General features: G+C 34.8%; 3 protein-coding genes across 3 annotated transcripts; 2 read left to right on the top strand and 1 right to left on the bottom strand.

Annotated features, from left to right (window-relative positions):
- Nucleotides 1-498: 498 nt before the first annotated feature.
- On the bottom strand, nucleotides 499-5,908 carry LOC140823672 (probable methyltransferase PMT26). Its single transcript, XM_073185127.1, is given in 12 exon segments — nucleotides 499-1,027; nucleotides 1,110-1,304; nucleotides 1,461-1,528; nucleotides 1,530-1,734; nucleotides 2,278-2,452; nucleotides 2,538-2,648; nucleotides 2,810-3,080; nucleotides 3,392-3,541; nucleotides 3,624-4,532; nucleotides 4,534-4,701; nucleotides 4,936-4,990; nucleotides 5,472-5,908. Coding segments are annotated over 10 exon segments (2,439 nt in total). The 5' UTR covers nucleotides 4,660-4,701; nucleotides 4,936-4,990; nucleotides 5,472-5,908; the 3' UTR covers nucleotides 499-798.
- A 6,586-nt stretch (nucleotides 5,909-12,494) lies between these two features.
- Nucleotides 12,495-16,349, top strand: LOC140823671 (protein trichome birefringence-like 14). Its single transcript, XM_073185125.1, has 4 exons — nucleotides 12,495-13,310; nucleotides 13,804-13,974; nucleotides 14,645-14,840; nucleotides 15,243-16,349. The coding sequence occupies exons 1-4, from the start codon at nucleotides 13,169-13,171 to the stop codon at nucleotides 15,823-15,825; spliced, it is 1,092 nt and encodes a 363-aa protein (XP_073041226.1). The 5' UTR covers nucleotides 12,495-13,168; the 3' UTR covers nucleotides 15,826-16,349.
- A 1,631-nt stretch (nucleotides 16,350-17,980) lies between these two features.
- On the top strand, nucleotides 17,981-20,000 carry LOC140823670 (ABC transporter G family member 5-like). The gene is given in 2 exon segments (XM_073185124.1): nucleotides 17,981-18,318; nucleotides 18,320-20,000. Coding segments are annotated over 2 exon segments (1,899 nt in total). The 5' UTR covers nucleotides 17,981-18,060; the 3' UTR covers nucleotides 19,961-20,000.

Raw genomic sequence — 20,000 nt, 5'->3', positions numbered from 1 at the left:
ACAATGATTCACAAAAAAAACCCTTAAAAAGACATATAAATTTAATTTGCTAACTTAAATGAACAAGAAAATGTAAAAATAAATAAATTTTTTGGCATAAAATTTAAGAAATAAAGAGGAATGTGTATTAATGTCCAAATTAATTTAAGATGGACAATGAATTACAAAAAAAAAAAAACCTTTAAGATAACCTAATAATTTAATTGACCAACTTAAATGAACAAGAACATATAAAAAAATTCACAATTGAAAGTGGTATATTTATATGTCTCTATCAGTTTTTGGTACTAAACCTGAGGTCACTCAATGGCGCTGATTTAGAATTTATGGCCCGGAATCTCCATGCAAACGAGAGACTAAACGCTAACCAAGTTCAACACAGAATGAGATACCCAAGTTTTAGCTAGCTTTAAATTCCTCCGCGATGTCGCGATATGATGGCCAAACAAAGCAACCAAGACATTGATACATTAAAGCATTTGAGATAACATTTGAATAGATTCAAAATGGGAAGACATGTCTGTATAGAGAATCTCAGTAGTTTTGATTTCTGGAGTGTTTACACTTTGAAGTGTGTGTGTGAATGACTATAATGATCTACTAGTAATACAACATCACAATGAAGCAAAGCTCTAAAAACGAATGCGGAGCACAACTACACTAATTTGCTCGAAAACAATAGGAAAAATACAGATATTACGCATCTATATATGTGTGTCCATACCAAAACAATACCTAAACTCCATGGCTGGCGGCTTATAAGTTCAAAAATTTCACCCCATTTATTTTCTAGTTCTTTTAAGCAATGATATATTGAACCATCTCTGCTTCTTTAGGACGCCACATGGTCTTTTGGGCACACAATAATCCTTCTTTGTCTTTAGAATACGTCATACAAATGTCCCACTGCATGGACTTGAAGATGTTCTCAAGTTCAGTAATGATCTCAACTGTGTCTCGGACTATAATCGTTCCTTTGGGTCTCAAAATCCGATCAACCTCAGCTACCAAGGCCATGAAGTTACATCTGTTGGATCCAAGATGAAGAAAGGTAAGAGGACAGAAAGTGTTTAAATTATATCAATGGAAATATAGAATATGAGACATGCCTCTTTTTGATCTTGGAGAAAAGATGATCTGCATGGAGAAGATCGTACGATCTTGGATAAGTGCTGAATGATTCACACCAATTGTGATAAATTCCAAATAGCCCTCGTTCGTAAATAACTGGTAGTGTATCAGGAGCATCTACAGAGACAACGTTCATGACCCACAAATTCATTTCTTTCATAGCAGCAGCAAATCTGAAAAAGGGTCGTCGATTAGGACATGCCATGGCTAGTTTGAAAAAATGGTCAGCAATGAAACAAATGAGTTTATATGTTTGAAAAGATTACAAGGGGGAGGGAGTGAATTATCATTCCTCGATAAAATGACAAGAAATGGATACTTTAGTTTACCCTCCATAGACGGATCGCATGTCCATGACATTCCTGACAGTAGACCAGTTTATCCCAAGTCCGTCTTCGATATGATTTGCTCACGACACGTTTCCAATGTTCAAAATCTGTAGCAAAGTCTTCTGGAGCCGGTTTTCCATAAACTCCAACTTGTGAACTCAATAACCAGTACGGTGGTTTTTCCACCCTCGCAGGCCATTGTTCCGGCCATTGAGACCCACGGTCGGATGGAGCAACAGGAACTTTGTGCATGCAAGCTTTTAAAGGCACATTCCTGAACATATCAAGATAAACTAAAATCAAACTTGCCATATACAATCCCCAACCACTATTTTGTAATCGCTTCTCCCTGTATCATGTTGTAGGAATAGTATATATAGGTGTTTATAAATAAATATATGAAAATGGACTCTTTGAGCAACTTGGATTAATCATGTTGTAAAGCAAGAAAGATTGCGAAATAGTTGCTACTAAAGCATATTTTGAATACTCTCTTTTGCAAGAATCCTGGGATTTGGGTGTGCCAGAATGGTAATTGAAAGGAAGTCCAGATGGGTTGTAATACTTATCCCACATCGAATTGCGGGAACTGAGTAAAGGGGTTTATAAATATATACAGAGGAGTTTGCTAGTGAAGCACATTTAGTAGTGTATGGGCCCAGAGCTTGACCAGTTTTAAGTTTGCACAGCAATGAATCATTACCAGTTTATGGAGTATTGTAAAATTTTCTAATGATGGTATTGTATCATTTTCGATTTTCAGTAGCAAGCTATATGATTAGAACCTTTCAAGAAGAATTAAGAGCTTCAAACATACCAGGCAGCGTTAGCATCATCAGAGTCTTTACACAGTGGAGGATCATTGGATGGCCTTTGTTCATAACACTCATTTGAAGTAGGCTTCCGATACACTGCAACTCCTACTCCGTTCACTGTATCTTTGGTAATTGAAACTTCTTCCCAGCACATTGCTTTTGTCAATTTCTTCATGGCTGTCAATATCACCATAAAAGTGTACAATATGTAAGAACCAATGTACCATGTAAGTATCAAGGAACAGGAGATAGTAGACTGTACCTTCCCAAATCTCTACATCTTCAGGAAGTTTCTGGTAAATGGGAGTTGCAGACCAAACAAAGAAACCACCAGGCCTTAGCAAACGATTCAGCTCCAAGAGAAGTTTACCACCTAAACATGTAACATGTTAAAGAAAAAACTAATGATAAATACATAGTTATCAAAAAGCTCTTTAATGATCAAAGTAACGATTCTCTTACAAGTTTTAAATCAAATACTTGTGGAATAGTCCGATTTTTTTTAAACTAAAGTAGCAAGAATATATGAAGTACCTTCGATATGCCAAGGGACCCTACAGCGTGCACAGTGGACAATGTCAAAAACTCTCCCCGGGTATGGTAGCCTCTTTGTACCCATAACAGCAGAGATAGCCGGTATTCCTCTTTCAAGTGCAAACTGAACCTGAGCTTCATGCTCGTCTTTTGGAGCCAATGACATGGTCAGAGAATCCCTTTCAAAGAGAAATCCCCCAAAGCTAGCAACTCCACATCCAACATCCAATATGACTCTGGAGTGTTTTCCCCATGCGATATCGGGAACAGACTATACAACAATCAATAATCAAGAATGAGACAACTTCTTTATACTAATTAGCATTTCATCTATCATACAATGACTAATTTTAACAAATTTAACAACTGTCATATTTGAGACAGTAGATGAAGAGGGTAGAATGTCGTTGAATTACCTTTTCACACGGACCGCAGAACACAGTAAACATATGCACAAAGATATATTTAATCATTTAAAAACTTCACAAAACAGACAAAAAAGGGCCATGAATAAAACTAACAATGTAGCAGCCACCAGAGCTCCAAACAAAAGTCAGATCCAGGATACTTTTAGCATCTTACCTGTTGTATAAAGTCGATGTAATGAAGAGCGCCATGCTTGAACTGAGTGCCACCACCTGGGAAGGTCAGGTGTTCACCGCTAACCTTAACCCAATTCTGGTGTCCTTTAATTTCTGCAAGCTTGGTATGAGGAACGTTATGGTACCAAATCTGTCAAACGAAGTAATGAAGAATGATTAAGAATGACCAGAACCTAAACTACAAAATGAGCACAAACTCTTTGCCACTTTACCTTTTCTCGACTAATTGGCCACTCAATAGGGCGTTGGTATCCTTCCGGAAGTGGAACAAGGCAAGTTGGAGGATTTTCGGGGCAGTGTCTTTCCCTGTGTTCATAGTGCTTGGTTGATGGAAGTTTCCTGATGGCTACCAAATTATCGAGGCATGGAATGTAATCCGTCCCGGCAGTTGTGTTGCACAGTTTCCAACTATAACCATTTTGATTCTCAGGCTGAGACAAATTTTGAGCTTCTTTCTCATTCTTTGACTCAGTTGACTGAGTTGAGAATGACCCATTTTGAGTTGCTGATTCATTCAAAAGGTCAGATTGAGCTCCTGATGGAAACACCTCCCTTGGCTTATCCTTCTTCTCAACGGAATCTCGATCAGATTCATCTTTCTTTTCATCATCTTCCTTTTCCTTATCATTGTTCTCACCTGAATTTTCTTCAGAATTTTTCTCATTATCATCAGATTTACTTTCATCAGTCTCTCCTGCTTCAGAGTCTTTATTCTCAGTCCCAGATTCCTTATTTTCTTGATTTTCGTCCCCATTATCCGACTCCTTATTCGATCCATCATCCTTATTATCTTCTCGACCATCTTCTTTGGTTTCTTCGGCAGACCTCTCTTCCGATTTGTCTTCCCGCTTCTCCTCGATCACCTTTTCGCCATCTTTAGGCTGACTGTTATTCGTTTCCTCATTATTTGAACCCCCATCATTGTCGCTTTTAGTTGCATCATCAGGTAAATCACCAGGATTGTCCTCAAACTGCTTCGACTTTCCCGCATCAGTTGCCCCGCTGTCATCACCTGAATTATTACCACCCTCATTGCTAGTATCAATGTTGTTTTCAACATCATTTATCTTCACCTCATTCTTCTCCTCCTTTGAAACATCGGTGTTCTGAACAGGGACGACAGGATGATGATGTCATCATCCATACCCCAACCAAGCAAAGGGCTACAAAAACTACTATTGTGACAGTTGAACAGTAGCCTGATGATGATTTTCGACCATCAACTCTAGAATACTTTCCTAAAGCCATTATTGAACTCGCACTTGTCAATCACCCGGTTTTATTCTACACCTGTATCATAAACAAATTATGAGATCGGATCTCATCTTGTATTTGTAATAATTCCAAGATTAGTTATCACTAGGTGTTTCCAAATAAGGAAAGTATCCTTGCATAAATCAATTCTGAAAAGTTTTGCTAGACGAAATGAAAAAGATTAAAAGCCATCACATGTGATCTGTATAATATTTTTCTATGATTTAAACACATCACCAGGGGCAGATCACGCTTGAGATGGAACATTACCAATCTAAGTGTGAATGGCATAACTCAAATTCTCCATAAAATGAGACTATAACTCCTGACAAAAAGTATGATCTCATTAAAGCAAGTCAGTATATATTGCACCATATTAAGAGACTACATAAAAAAAAAAGAGAGAGCAATACCACATCATCACAAGATCAAATCATCACAAATGTGAGAAAATGAAAAAAGACAAACAAAATAAAATAAAAAACAAAAAGAAAGTTGTTTGGAATCAGACTGCATTTACTTCTACTCTTGCCGCCTAAAGATCCCGTAGCTAAATTACATTTTTCTCCCTTGAGCATCTGAAAATAAAACCAATCTTGTTTGAAGAACAGCTATGAGCTAACTGATCAATACCCCAGATCCCAAACACGCATCACACTTGAATCAATAAATAAATCTGAACACAACACAAAGAACAAGATCTGATGAAAAATCTAACAAACATGAGCCACAAAACAATAACAGATTCAAGATTCACGCAAAGAGGACGAACCCCCAAACGAATCAGCAGCTGGGATTTCAGTTACCTTTCTATTAATCCTCACTATAAATCCAACTCAGCTACAAGAACTTCGATCACAGACCCATTTTCTGCTTACAACACGCACTGCGTGCACTAAGATCAAAGGATTTGGTTTCAAGAAATGTGTGCAATTATTTAAAGTTGGTATCTCTCCGTGTGTATCATTATTACACATGCACACATAAAAGAAATGCGCGAGATGCAGCAAAAAAGGTTGGATCTTTTCGTGGGTTTCCTTATTTCATTCAATATAGCTGTAGATTTTTTTCTTTTCTTTTCTTTTCTACTTTCTTGAGATAATGGAGAAATGGAGAATTAGAGAAAACCACAAGAATGCCGTGAAATTCTCACACAGTGAGAGCGTGTGTATATGTATGCATTTGCTTGGATTAAAGAAATGAGAGGTGATGCAGAGTGATGGCGCAGATGAAGGGGTCAAGTGAAAAAATAAATAATAATAAATCGCAAAATATATTAGATTTTTTCTTTAAATTCGATTATTATTATTTTTTAATAAACGATCGACGAACTCACATAATTATTTTTTGTGCATATTAGGCGACTCTTTAATTTACAAATTTAAATTTTGTTAAAAAAAATTTCTTATAAACTGGGGTTTTAAATGAAATTTTTCTTCCATTTTCATCGTTGGTTAAATACGTCTAAAAAAATAAAAATCATGTTAATATTTTTATTTTTTAATTTTATTTTTAAATTGCATAACTATCTAATAATATTATATTAAAACCATATGGATAATATTTTATTAACTTTATTTGAAAAAAAAAAAGAAGTAAATTTAATGTGAAACAATGCATTAACAATTATTCATTACATTTTTTTATATCTTATTTTGGATTTGAGCAAATATATTTATTTTATTTAAAAAACAGATTTAAGCAAGCTTGAGATGGTTTGAATATGGTCAATATCAATCATTAGACCACACACCTATAAGTTGTGAGATGTGCAAATTAATAAATGCTCTACAAAAATAGAGTTTTCATAATTAATTTGTAACATAAAGTATTGCATGTTATATATACATATCAAAGTTATTTTTGGACTTATAAATTTAAATTTCAAAGAGAACAATATGTGGAAAAATATATGATAAATCTCCAACTTTAAAAAAGAATATGACAACTAATGTCCCACTCGTCTGGGGCAAAAATTTGTGTGAGACGATCTAACGAGTTGTATTTGTGAGACGGATATCTTATTTGGGTCATCCATGAAAAAGTATTACTTTTTATGCTAAGAATATTACTTTTTATTATAAATATTGACAGGTTGATCCGTCTCACAGATAAAGATTCGTGAGATCGTCTCACAAGAGATCTGTTCCTCGTCTGGTGCATCCAACAACGACCAAATTTTGTTCTATTTAGTATTTTATATTAATCAACATTAAATTATAATGACAAAATATTATTATTTATGGATTTATTTGGCTTTTTTTAAATTAAAAAATTATTAGTTTTGTTTTCAAAATTCTTTTTTTGACCACAGATAGGGCTGATCAAAATTTTCCGAAAACCGCCCGCACCGACCATACCGCACCGCTCCGCACCGTTTTATCTCATTTTTTATAAATAACCGCAATAAAAAAAAAAAGGAAACCGCCCTGCCCTCACGGTGCGGTTATAATATTGGACCAAAATTGCACTGCACTGCACCGTCCCTTCATATACAATTTTATTTACCTGGCTAGGGTTATTATTTATAACAGACACAAGATATTCATTATTCAATAGATTTCTCATTTGTGCCGCCGCCTTCCCTCTTCCAACTCTGCTTCAGAAAAAATTTTCTCTTCTTTCTATCTTGTTTCTCTATTTACTACTTCTCTTTATACAAATATTCTTCCACGTGATTTTGTAACCATGAGCAAGAATGAAACTTCAAGCACCCTAGAAGATGAGAATATGTCAAATATGGTTAGTTTATATTTCTGCTTCTAGTTTTTTCATTTAATTGGTTATTTTAAACTTGATTTTGGATATGTGATTTTGTTTTTTAATTTTGTTTCTCCACGTTTCAGATTTTTTAGCAATATTTCAAACAGTAATTTGCACACAAAAATTAAAAATTAAATTTAATGGAATAATATACTTAACCGAAATTTTCTGGGCCTCTTGCGTATAAAATTTGAGTTTGAATATATACTTAACAGGACTCAAATAAGTTTGAGTTTGAAGATATTATTTGTGTGTCAAATAATAGTCAAGAATTTCAACGTGAAATGTATTTTTGGGCCTCTTGCGTGAGGAATTAATTGCAAATATTTTATACTAATTTTCCTACTGAAATTAAAAATATTTCAAACAGAAATTTGCACACAAAAATTAAAGATTAAATTTAATTGAATTTGTATTTTTTTTAACAGGAGGATGCGAGAACTTCGAATGAAATTTCAACTTTGCATGTGAAAATGGTGGATAAGGTAGAAGAAATGTTAAATTTGTTATACAAGTAATATGCAAGCTCAAATTCTCAACAAAGTGGCAAAGATGAAAATACTCAATGCTATAACTATATGCTAGAAAATGAAGAATATGACATAAGTGAGCTACTGGAATCTCAATTTGCTAAGCATTTGGAAAAAGAGCAATGTGTTGAGAGTAAATCTGAATTATCAAGATATCTATTTGATGGGTGTGAAAAGTCAAGCAATGATTTTGATATTTTGAATTGGTGGAAAGTGAACACTCTGAAATATCCTGTTCTTTCTAATATTGCAAGAGACGTGCTAGCTATACCAGTGTCTACCATTGCTTCAGAATCTACTTTTAGCACAAGTGGTCGTGTGATTGATCCATTTAGGAGTTCTTTATCTCCAAAAATGGTAGAGGCTCTTATATGCAGTCAAGATTGGTTACGTGGTACAACTTCTTTAGTTGATCTTCGCACAACAATAGAGGATGATGCCGAATTATATGAAAAACTACAAAAAGGTTAGTACTTTCTGTTTTTATTTATTATTAATTATTGTTTCAAGTGCTTGTTAGTTTTATTAACGTTTTGTTTATTTCTCAGAATTGGAGGGATCGAGTCGTAAAATAGAAGAAGATGATGATTAATTTTAAAGAAGTATTTTCAAAAGGTTAATTTTAATAAGCATTATTGTTTTAATTTTCTTATGCTTATATTTTATTTCTTTAACAGTTGGATACTCTAATTCTATTCTTCTGCAGCTGAATGAGTTTTAAAGCAAAATCATATATTTGCTAGTTCCATATCTAGTGTTTAAAGTTTGAAAGTGACAAATGATGAGGATATTGCAACTACGGATGTGATTTTTGGAAGAAAATATCATGTTCAATTGTTATGATTGTATCGTTAAACAAACCATATGATTAATTGTTTGTGGGTGTTTTTGTTACGTATGAACATATTAGAATTGTTTAACTTTATTTTGTCTCTTGACTGTTATTTTATCTAGTTTTATTTTGTTCATTATTGTTTTATTTAATTCTTTTAAATTTAAATAATTTGAATAATTGTTTTATTTTTTCTATTCTACTAATCATTCACAAAAACACCGCAAACCGACCGCAACCGTTTAAGACTGCTCAAAACCGCGAAACCGATTTTACATATAAAACCGCAATAAAAAAAATAATTTATAACCGAACCGTAAATGGCAATTCGGTTTGAATTTCTTACAAAAAACCGCATAACCGCACCGTGATCACCCCTAACCACAGAAGAAGAAAAAGAATAAAGGTCGACACACAGGCAAGATCTACTGTCCACGTCGATCGACACAGAAATCGGTGCTAGTTACCACCGTCTGACCACCAATTTTTTCGTTTATTATTATAATTTTATAATTTACATGTAAAAAGCGACAGTCTTCCAAATGGCGCAAATCGAGACTACTCGATAAATCGATCAAATTATTTTATTTGATAATTTATTAATTTTAATATTATATTTTTATATTAAATATATATTATTTTTTATCAATAGTAGATTGCAATAATGTTTGAATTGATTATTTAAATATAATTCAAATCAAATATGAATTTAAATTTTTTTATTCGATTCAATTCAATTTGTTTATATAATGATGTATTTTTTTATTCGTAGAGGATAGATTAACCAAAAACTCCTCACCTTTTATGATAAATTATGTTTCTCATACATAAATTGAATTCGATCTCAAAATCCTCCAAGTGCTTTACTCTGTGAGTGAGTCTCATGTGAGACCGTCTCACGGATCTTAATATGTGAGACGGGTCAATCCTATCGATATTCACAATAAAAAATAATACTTTTAGCATAAAAAGTAATACTTTTTCATAGATGATCCAAATAAGAGATCCGTCTTACAAATACGATCCATGAGATCGTCTTACACAAGTTTTGTCTTACTCTGCGAGGGCATTTATCAAATTTGGTTTATTGATTATTTATCATTTATAGTTTTATTTTTCTTTTCTTTTACCTATATATTATATGGACCGCTTAATTATGCAAATCACATTTTAGAAAGCCTCACTTCATAAAATATACAATATTTAATTGTCATATCTAATTATGAACATTATTACAATTTTTTTTATAATTCTCTCATTTTTAACCGTGTTTTCACAATCAGATCGAAAAGATCAGTTCGACCGAAAACCGGTCGAAAAGTGCTAAAAATTTGTTTGATTGGTCACACATTTTATATAAAAAAATCAATTTTAAATTTTTCTTTAAAAAAATTATTTTTGTAGAATTACATACTAGTTGCCATAGTTTCATACATTAGAAAGGAGATAAGTTGGGATTTTTGGGGAAATTTAGGGAGAAGGGAGTGGGACATGAAGTATTTAAAAAAAAAGATTCATAAGTCAATTTACTTAAATGTCTTTGTGTTTTAAGTGTAAATAATCATTAAATTTGATTACATATAATCTGAAAATATTAAAAATTATTTCAATTTATTATTTATTTTTGTTCGTCGATCGACTGGTGGAAGAAAACAATTTCGACCAAGTTTTGATCGACCATTGCTTTGATCTACCAAAAAAATACACAATGGTGGACCATTGCTTTGGTCGACCAATTCTTTGTTTTGATCTATCATTGCTTTGGTCTACCAAAAAAATACACAATGGTCGACCATTGCTTTGGTCTTCAAAGACCAAATGGTAGACCAAAAGCTTTGGTCTTCAAGTCTTCAAAGACAAAAGTTTTTGGTCTACCATGGTAGACCAAAGTTTTGGTCGACCAATTGGCATGTTTTGGTCTACCAAGTCTAACATGATAGACCGAAAGGTAGATTTTTGGTCTACCATGATAGACCAAAGCTTTGGTCTATCATGGTAGACCAAAAGCTTTTGATAGACCAATTCTTTGGTAGACCATGGTAGACCAAAAGCTTTTGGTTTTTGAAGACCAAAGCTTTGGTCGACCAATTCTTTGAATTGGTCGATCAAAAGCTTGGTCAAAGATCAAAGTTGGTCGATCAATTTGGTCGATCGTTGATGGTCGATCATTTTTTATTGTTGAACATTGTATTGATTTTTATAATTATTAGACATTGTAATATGTTTGATAATCATTCAATATTGTATTGATCTTTTAATTATTGGACATTCTATTGATCTTTTTTATTTCGATTTAAGTATTTTAGGTGAAATTTTGTTGTTGGTCAGTTTTTGGGTCGACCATGGTGATTTCTCGGTCGACTCATGTTGATTTTGGGTCGATCAAGGTTGTTTTTGGGTCGACCTTTTTTCTAACACATGAATCCATGATTAAAACAAAAATATGACCGATAATTATTTAATTTTGACGGATAATTACACAATTTTAACATATGAATCACATAATTTCACAAGCATGTTCTATAATGTTACATATTATGACATATGAGTCATAATTTCTCAACTATGTTACATACGTTTTGACATATGAGCCACAATTTCACAATTATGTTATATGTTTTAACATATGAATCACAATTTCACAACTATGTTACATGTTTTAGCATATGAATCGGTGTTTTAACATATGAATCAGAATTTCACAACTATGTTACATGTTTTAACATATGAATCATAATTTCACAAATTTCAAAATTATGTTATATGTTTTAACATATGAATCACAATTTCACAACTATGTTCCATGTTTTAACATATGAATCACAATTTCATTTATGTTACATGTTTGAATATATAAATCACAATTACATAATCACAAGTATAGTATGTTCTATAATGTAATATGTTTTAACTTATTATGTTACATGTTTTGACATATAAATCTTTTAACAACTATGTTACTATTTTAACATATGAATCACAATTTCAATTGAATTACATGTTTTAACATAAAAATCACAATTATATGTTATCATAATTTCAATTGAATTACATGTTTTAACATAAAAATCACAATTACATGTTTTAACATATGGATCATAATTTGACAACTATTATGCATATTTTAACACGTGAATCACAATTTCATTACATAATATTACATGCTTTAATATATGAAACACATATTTAACTTGAGTCGACAAATTAGCATTTATGTACCAATTTGGACCAACACCTTGGTCGACCAAGAAGAAATTGGTGTTGGCCGACCAAGAAGAAACTTCTTCTTGGTCGACCAAACGGTGGTCCTTTGGTCTACCAAGAAGAGGTGTTGGCCGACCAAGAAGAAACTTCTTCTTTGTCGACCAACACTAATTTTTTCTTGGTCGACCAAAGTGTTGGTCTACTAAGGTATTGGTCTACCAAGAAGAAATTTCTTCTTGGTCGACCAAGAAAATTCTTCTTGGTCGACTAATTTTTCTGGGTGGAAAGATAGATGGCTCGTAAATTTTAATCGGAGAATATGTGTGTCGATCGAGAAGAAAGAGAAGAAGACAAATAATTGATTAATTTAAAAATTTAATTACGACTAATAAAATAATGAAGAGTGAACTCCTCGTTTCTTGAAAAAAAAAAAAGTGAGAGTCCTATGTTTTAAATAAATTCTTTCTCACTCCTACTTTTTTTATTGTCCCGGATGGGCAGATCTTGCTTCATTTTGAATCCCAGGTAATTTGCCAGTACGCATGCGTTCGAATGTAGACGATTGTTGAGGAAATCAAGGCCTGCATTTTCATATTTCGCATTCGGATTTTTTTTTTCTTTTGGCGTTTTTGTTCTTGGAAGGATGCAGCTCGTGATGTGTTTGTTCGGAATTTATATTCATACTGTCGTTTTCAGCTCATTATTGGCTGTAATTTGAATTAGATTGTGTGGAGTAATTTTTTTCCCGTGATAATAATTATGGTGATTTGCTTCTCTTGGCAATTGCCATTCAAATGTGGAAATTTCCCAGTAGTTTTTTTTTAAAAAAAAATTCTGATCGATTTGTGTACGTTTCGCGTTTCAATTTGATGAGAGAGAGCCTGTTTTAGTTTATCGCCATTGCAATTTGATGAGGGGAACGGAAACAATTGCTTGCTGACTCTAATTGCGATGTGCACCTGAATTTTCCACTCCCTCGAAATCTTCTTTTATGCTTATTTCTCGAAGTAATGTTGATACACTCGAGCTTTTCAACATTCAGCTTCCATAACTCGAAGAATCCTACATTTCTAGTATTGATATCTCGTGAACGGCCATCGCTGGTCTACATGCTCAATTTGCTGCAGAACGGTGCCATTAGGCCTTGATTCTGTGGATTTTTTTCCATAAAGAGATGAAGGGGGGACAGTTGGGTAGATTTTGGGGGAGGCAGTTTTCATTTATTGTAGCTGCACTTGTTTTCACCACCATGTTTTTTTGGTGTTGGGAGAGTAATCCAATCCTTCTGGGCCTGTTATCAGCACCACATACATCAGGTATTTACAGTTCAAAAACCTTTTGGTAGAATTTGTGACCCACCGAAGCAGCATTTTGCAATCTATGTCCCAGTTGATTGCATTTGCAAGTAGCTACTGAATTATATGGTACTTTTCTATGTATTGAACCCCTCTTCTTGGTTAAAAAAATTCGTAGAGTCCAGTATGTGATGAAACATTTTGTGGTTATTTAGATGTGTGTTGCCTGTTTTAGAGAAGGACGAGGGGGCGTAGCTTAACACAGAGATACTTTATGGTAGCAATCTCGTGACTTTCTATCATTGTGGCACTGTCACATATTGTGTGAAAACTGACATGGTCTATACAATTATCATTATTTCTTGGTAAGAATCTTGATTGTGAATCTGTTGTATTTCTCAGCATTAATCAAGCAGCTACATTTCGTGCCTTTTCAAATCGAACACTGTTGGGGTAGAACTACCTTCGGTTTTCGGTTCGCCTTTTCTTTATTTTAATTTTTTCTAAATCACAGATCTTTTTGTGGATGATGCTGCTGATTCTTCAAAGTTGTTGAATTCCAAGGAACTGCTGACGGAGGAAGATTCATATTCACAGGTAGTAGAAACCACAGAATATGACAAGACTACAGAAAGATCTGAAAGAAAATATGAGAACAAGGTGACCTCTTCTTTTGAGAAGCAAGGTAGGCCGTCTTGTTTTCCGCCTCTCAATTTATATTTTTCTCACTTTCTTTAGAGATTATTCTACGTGAAGGAAGTGAATGTTGGTACTGAAAGCTGCAAGATTTGAAATGTTTTCTGGTGGGGGCACAATTTTCTTATGTCTGATATGAAAAAAAAATTATTTAATTGCGAAGGAGAGAAGGCATAAAGACACAAGTTAAAAAAAAAGCAACAAAAGGAAAGCCTAGTGACACCAATTACATCGATGAAAATAATGTAATAATATTATTCAGAGTTAGATTGGATCCCAGAAAATTTGAAAATCCCCGCGGGTCCAGGTGCCCTAACCTGTTTTGATCATGCATGATGAGGAGAATTGGATATAATATGACTGTTAGACTCTTTTATGAATTTACTGCCGAAGTTGTATTACAGATTTTGTGTATTTGAGTTTTATTTGAGAATTTCAACTCTAGTACATGCTAGTTTGATTTAATAACTGCTGAGTTTTATCTATCACGATTCCTTTATTTGTTATGATGTTTTTCTCATGTCACAATTATAAACAGACGCCATTAAAAACTTCTTAGTACAAATGACTTTGTTAGAAACCAGAGTTCGAATGTATTCCTTGATTTCTAACAGATGTCAAGTATTGTGCTTATTATCTTTTGCTTTTTCATTCCACAGATTGTAATTATGCTAAAGGAAGATGGATCGCAGACAGTCGGAGACCTCCGTATTCTGGGTTTGGATGTAAGCAGTGGCTATCAGATATGTGGGCATGTAGATTAACACAACAAACTGATTTTTCTTATGAAGGTTATCGTTGGCAACCCGAAAAATGTGAAATGCATGAATTTCAAGGTGCTCAATTTTTGAGAAGGTAAGTTCTGTCTTTTGAATATTATTATTCCTAAAAATTTATCAATTTTGCTGCTTTTTATTTGGCAATGATAGGTTTTTGTGCCACTTAAAAATTAAGCTTCTGCCACAATGCTAAGAGTTTAAAGAAGTACCCCCATATTAGTCTTTATATTTACATACTTTTATGCTATGAATTATCTCACATACCTTACTGAACATGTTCATCAATATCGTTGGATCATTGGATTGCCAGAGAAAAAAGAGGAAAGGAAAAAGGTTTCCCAGATACCGAAGAAGAGAAATGAAACTCATCAAATATTTAATGACCAAACAAATAATAGCTATTCTGAAGCTGTATCAGCTAAATATAACAACATAGACTGTTATTTGTATCAATGAATTTAACATAACTAATTTTCAGAATGCAGGACAAAACTGTTGCATTTATAGGAGATTCGTTGGGTCGACAACAATTTCAATCTCTTATGTGTATGGTCACTGGTGGCGAGGAGAAGCCAGAAGTCGAAAATGTGGGATGGAAATATGGCCTTGTCAAACCACCTGGGGCCATTCGTCCTGATGGATGGGCTTATCGATTTACTGATACCAATTCCACTATTCTATATACTGGTCAGCAAGCCTCTGTGAAATTGAGCCAATTAACGCCACTGATCCAGCCACTGAATTTGCCATGCATTTTGGATCGTCCTCCTGCATTTTTGAGCCGATTTCTCAATCACTTTGATGTTGTTATCCTTAACACAGGTCATCATTGGAACCGGGGGAAGTTCAGGGCAAACAGGTGGTTGATGCATGCAAAAGGAAGGCCTGTCACAGATAGGAAACTTGCAGAAATGGGGAATGCAAAGAATTATGCAATACAAAGTATTGTCAGATGGCTTGATTCAAACATTCACTTGCGTCCACAGCTCAAAGGTTTTTTCCGAACAATATCACCCAGACATTTTTTAGATGGGGATTGGAACACAGGAGGTCACTGTTGAACAAAATCAAGTGATCCCGTTATCGAGGATGCCGTTGAAGGTACAAAGGTAAAGATTTTGGATATTACTGCGATTTCTCTGCTGAGAGATGAGGGTCACATATCTCGATACAGTATGAAAGCATCGGTAGGTATCAATGACTGCTTGCATTGGTGCCTTCCCGGAATTCCTGATACATGGAATGAACCGCTTTATGCACAGCTGTAGGATCTGTTTCATTTCTGAGGATGGCCTTACGTCATCAAATGAAAGAAATTTTTTATAGCATGTATCTATGCAATTCTCAATCACCCTCTTCCACATCAGATAGCTTGTGCTCGGGATTTTTTTTGGCACACGAATCTTTGAGATGTGATGGCAGTTCAATTGAATATGATCGCCAAGAAGATGGTGCCAGAATATGTGCAAAATTGTGCAAACAGATAGTTCTAGACAACTGTATTCAACTAGCATAGTTTTGATTGTTGATAACATTGGTTGGCAGCAGGAAATGTACGAGCAGCTGATTTTGAGTGATGCACATTTTTTTTAGCATAATTATGCATTGTTTTTAATTGAACTAATTTGTTTAAAAAATTAGGAACCTTCAAGAAAGTTAGTAAAGATCATTATTGTTATTTGATGATGTCTGAGTTGATTGGGTGAGTTGGGTGGACAATCTATCAAGCAGATATGTATATTTTTGTGTGAATATTTTTGACCCGATGAGATGAGCTCCGGTGGTCCGGTCTGCACTATTAATACTCTTGACCGAGTAGGATAAGTTTGGTGGCCTGACATGGCTTGTATTGTAAGTACTCTGGACCGGGTAGGATGAGCTCAGGTTACCTGACCTAGCCTGTGAGTACTCTGGACTGGGTAGAATGAGTTTGGGTGGCCTGACCTAGCCTGTACTTTGAGTAATCTTTACCGGGTAGGATGAGATCAGGTCAGATGATATGCACACGCTCAACAAAAAATGTCAGTGGGCGCCGATAGAGTTTCCGGCGTGGTGACTCAGACGCTCGAGTTAGTATATGGCACACTAAGTAGAGAGAGTTTATTTAATGCAGTAGAATGCAATATCTAATGTCCCAAATAAATGAGCACAAACGAGTATTTATAGTGGAGAAGATGACCTCGATTGCAGCGTGTGGACAATGTTCCTATAATTAGATATCTACTCATGCTCTGTCATCTAACAGTAGGCATAGAGACCCATATTGTATCTGGTTTTGTCATGTACATTGATCTGGTCTTATATGAGTCCACAATGGTTTGATATGCTTCGCGAATTGCCGTATGCTCGATGTGTTTAAACATGTTATTCTTTCTTTACTCGGGTTCACTTCTACCCGGTCTCCTCTTGGCTTCCTGAGACTAACTCTAGATTGTTCATGTTTTGGTTTTCCATTCTTGCCCGATCTATAGATAACCCGTGCTCTTTCTAGGACATCACCACCATTATTATTTTTGGAAACAGAAAGTTAAATATTTAATACTTTTTTTTAAAAACAAATATTTAATACTTATGAATTATTGGAAAATAGGATAATTATCAAAACCATAAATTATTCCTTCATAAAACTGCAGCATTATTTTCCCAAAAGTTGAAGTAAATATAGTTGTACGTTAATGATTTGGCCTTTTACAGAAATAAATTCAGACATTGGAAAGAACAAAAGATGCTTTCTTCTTCTTCTTCTTTCAAGTGTCCAATTTCAAAATTTCATAGTCATGAATTTTTCCACTCAATTCTCAAGATTTATTTATTTTTTTAAAAAAAAGGTAAAATCTAAAATGACATATGTTATGTGAACATTTATTGCCAATAATTCCATGCTATAAAAATTTATGGCTATCCACATACAAACTCTAGTGCATGCACGTGAACTATCTATCAATCAAACAAAAATTGTAGTGAGTTGTAATATTGGGCCATCGACAAACTCCAGCCAGTAATTTCTTTAATCGTAAAGCTGTGAAACAAAAACAAAAATTAATTTCATTTCAAGTAAACGTGCCTCGATCTACCAGAAACTTCGAATATATTGGTTCCTAAGAATTAATTTATATATTTTTTTCAATATATTCGAAATATCTTTTATGACAATTCAGTACTCTATAATGCCACAAAAATATTAATTAAAAAAATCTCTAACACTTGGCCAAAGTTGAAAGCATATAAACTTTATCTATCGCTAGCAAAATCAAGAAGTTGCCAAAAAAATAGGGAGAGAAAAACGAGTTTCTTCGATGAAGAAACAAGGTTGTGAGATTGAAGCTATAGGCATAAACTACACAATCTACACACACGAAAAACAAATCAAACACCCTCAAAATGTTCAAGATCAAGAATTACATGAACTTCCTCGTAAAAATATAGAACAAAAGTCAAGCCCAGAAATCAAAAGAGTCCTCAAAGATGTCAACTTGAGAGCAAAGCCTTGGGAGATTCTTGCCATTGTTGGGCCAAGTGGTGCTGGGAAATCCTCATTACTCGAAATTCTTGCGGGGAAGATTCACGCCACAATCTGCATCGATATACATCAATCGACAGCCACTCGAAAAGTCCCGATTCATGAAAGTTTCCGGCTATGTTACACAGAAGGACACATTGTTCCCACTCCTGACCGTCGAAGAAACTCTCCGTTTCAGCGCAAAATTCCGGTTGCGGCTCCCTGATCATGAACTGAACTCGAGAGTCAAGTCACTATTGCAAGAACTCGGCCTGGATCATGTTGCTGGAGCACGAGTGGGCGATGACAGGGTTCGTGGGATATCTGGCGGGGAAAAAAGGCGAGTCTCGATCGGTGTTGAAGTGATACATGATCCAAAAGTGCTGATTCTTGATGAACCAACATCAGGGCTTGACAGCATATCAGCACTTCAGATAATCGACATGTTGAAATCCATGGCGGAAACTCGGGGGAGGACTATAATCTTGAGCATTCATCAACCTGGATTCAGGATAGTGAAGCTGTTTAATTCGATACTGTTGCTGGCAAATGGATCGGTCTTGCATCATGGATCAGTGGATCTGTTGTCACTCAATCTGAGTCTGATGGGATTAGAAATTCCACTTCATGTCAATGTGATCGAATTCGCCATCGAATCCATTGAAACAATGAAGCAGAATCAGGAGCCATCACCCATACAGCAGCATTCAAACAAGGGAGTAGTTGAAGAAGGGAGGAAGAAAACAGGACGTTCCACTCTCCAGCAGCTCTTTCAACAATCCAGGGTGATAGATGAGGAATGCATTGATGTAACTGGATTCGATTTTTATCACGGTTTCGCTAATTCTAGAATTCGGGAAACCCTGATTCTAACTCACAGATTCTGGAAGAACATTTACAGAACAAAAGAGCTTTTCGCCTGCAGAACCATCCAGATGCTTGTGTCTGGGATTGTTCTAGGATCAATATTTTACAACGTCAAAGATGATTTATTCGGCGCAGAAGAAAGAATCGGGCTATTCGCATTCATCCTGACATTTTTACTGTCAAACACAACGGAAGCCTTGCCAATCTTCTTGCAAGAAAAGGAGATTCTAACCAAAGAAACCTCAAGTGGAAGCTATAGAGTTTCATCATATGCAATAGCAAATGGCCTTGTTTACTTGCCATTTTTGCTGATTTTAGCAATCTTATTCGCCATACCGGTATACTGGCTAGTAGGATTAAACCACAGTTTCATGGCTTTCATGCATTTCTTGCTGCTAATCTGGTTGATTCTCTACACAGCCAATTCCGTAGTGGTCTGTTTCAGTGCATTGGTCTCGAATTTCATAATCGGAAACTCCGTAATCCAAGCAGTCATGGGATCATTCTTCTTGTTTTCAGGATACTTCATATCCAAGGAAGGGATACCAGATTACTGGATTTTCATGCATTACATTTCATTGTTTAAGTATCCATTCGAAGGGTTCTTGATCAATGAGTTCTCCAATTCGAAAAAGTGCTTGGATTCGATGTTCGGAGCGTGTGTGATCACCGATGAAGTTGTTCTTAAAGAAGAAGGATTTGGGAATGAGCAAAGTAGATGGAGGAATTATGTGATTATGGTTGGTTTTATTTTGGTATATAGGTTTATTTCTTACTTTATTTTGAGGTGTAAATGCTCTGGGGCTGGGATCAGAGGTTTTTTCTTCTGAACATCCTTTCTCCTCTCAAAATCTTTGATGATTTGCCTTT

This window comes from Primulina eburnea, chromosome 2 (genome assembly GCF_022965805.1).
Source record: "Primulina eburnea isolate SZY01 chromosome 2, ASM2296580v1, whole genome shotgun sequence".
NCBI lineage: Eukaryota > Viridiplantae > Streptophyta > Magnoliopsida > Lamiales > Gesneriaceae > Primulina > Primulina eburnea.
The sequence above is the reverse complement of the archived record's forward strand: the minus strand, read 5'-3'. Positions and strand labels throughout refer to the sequence as shown.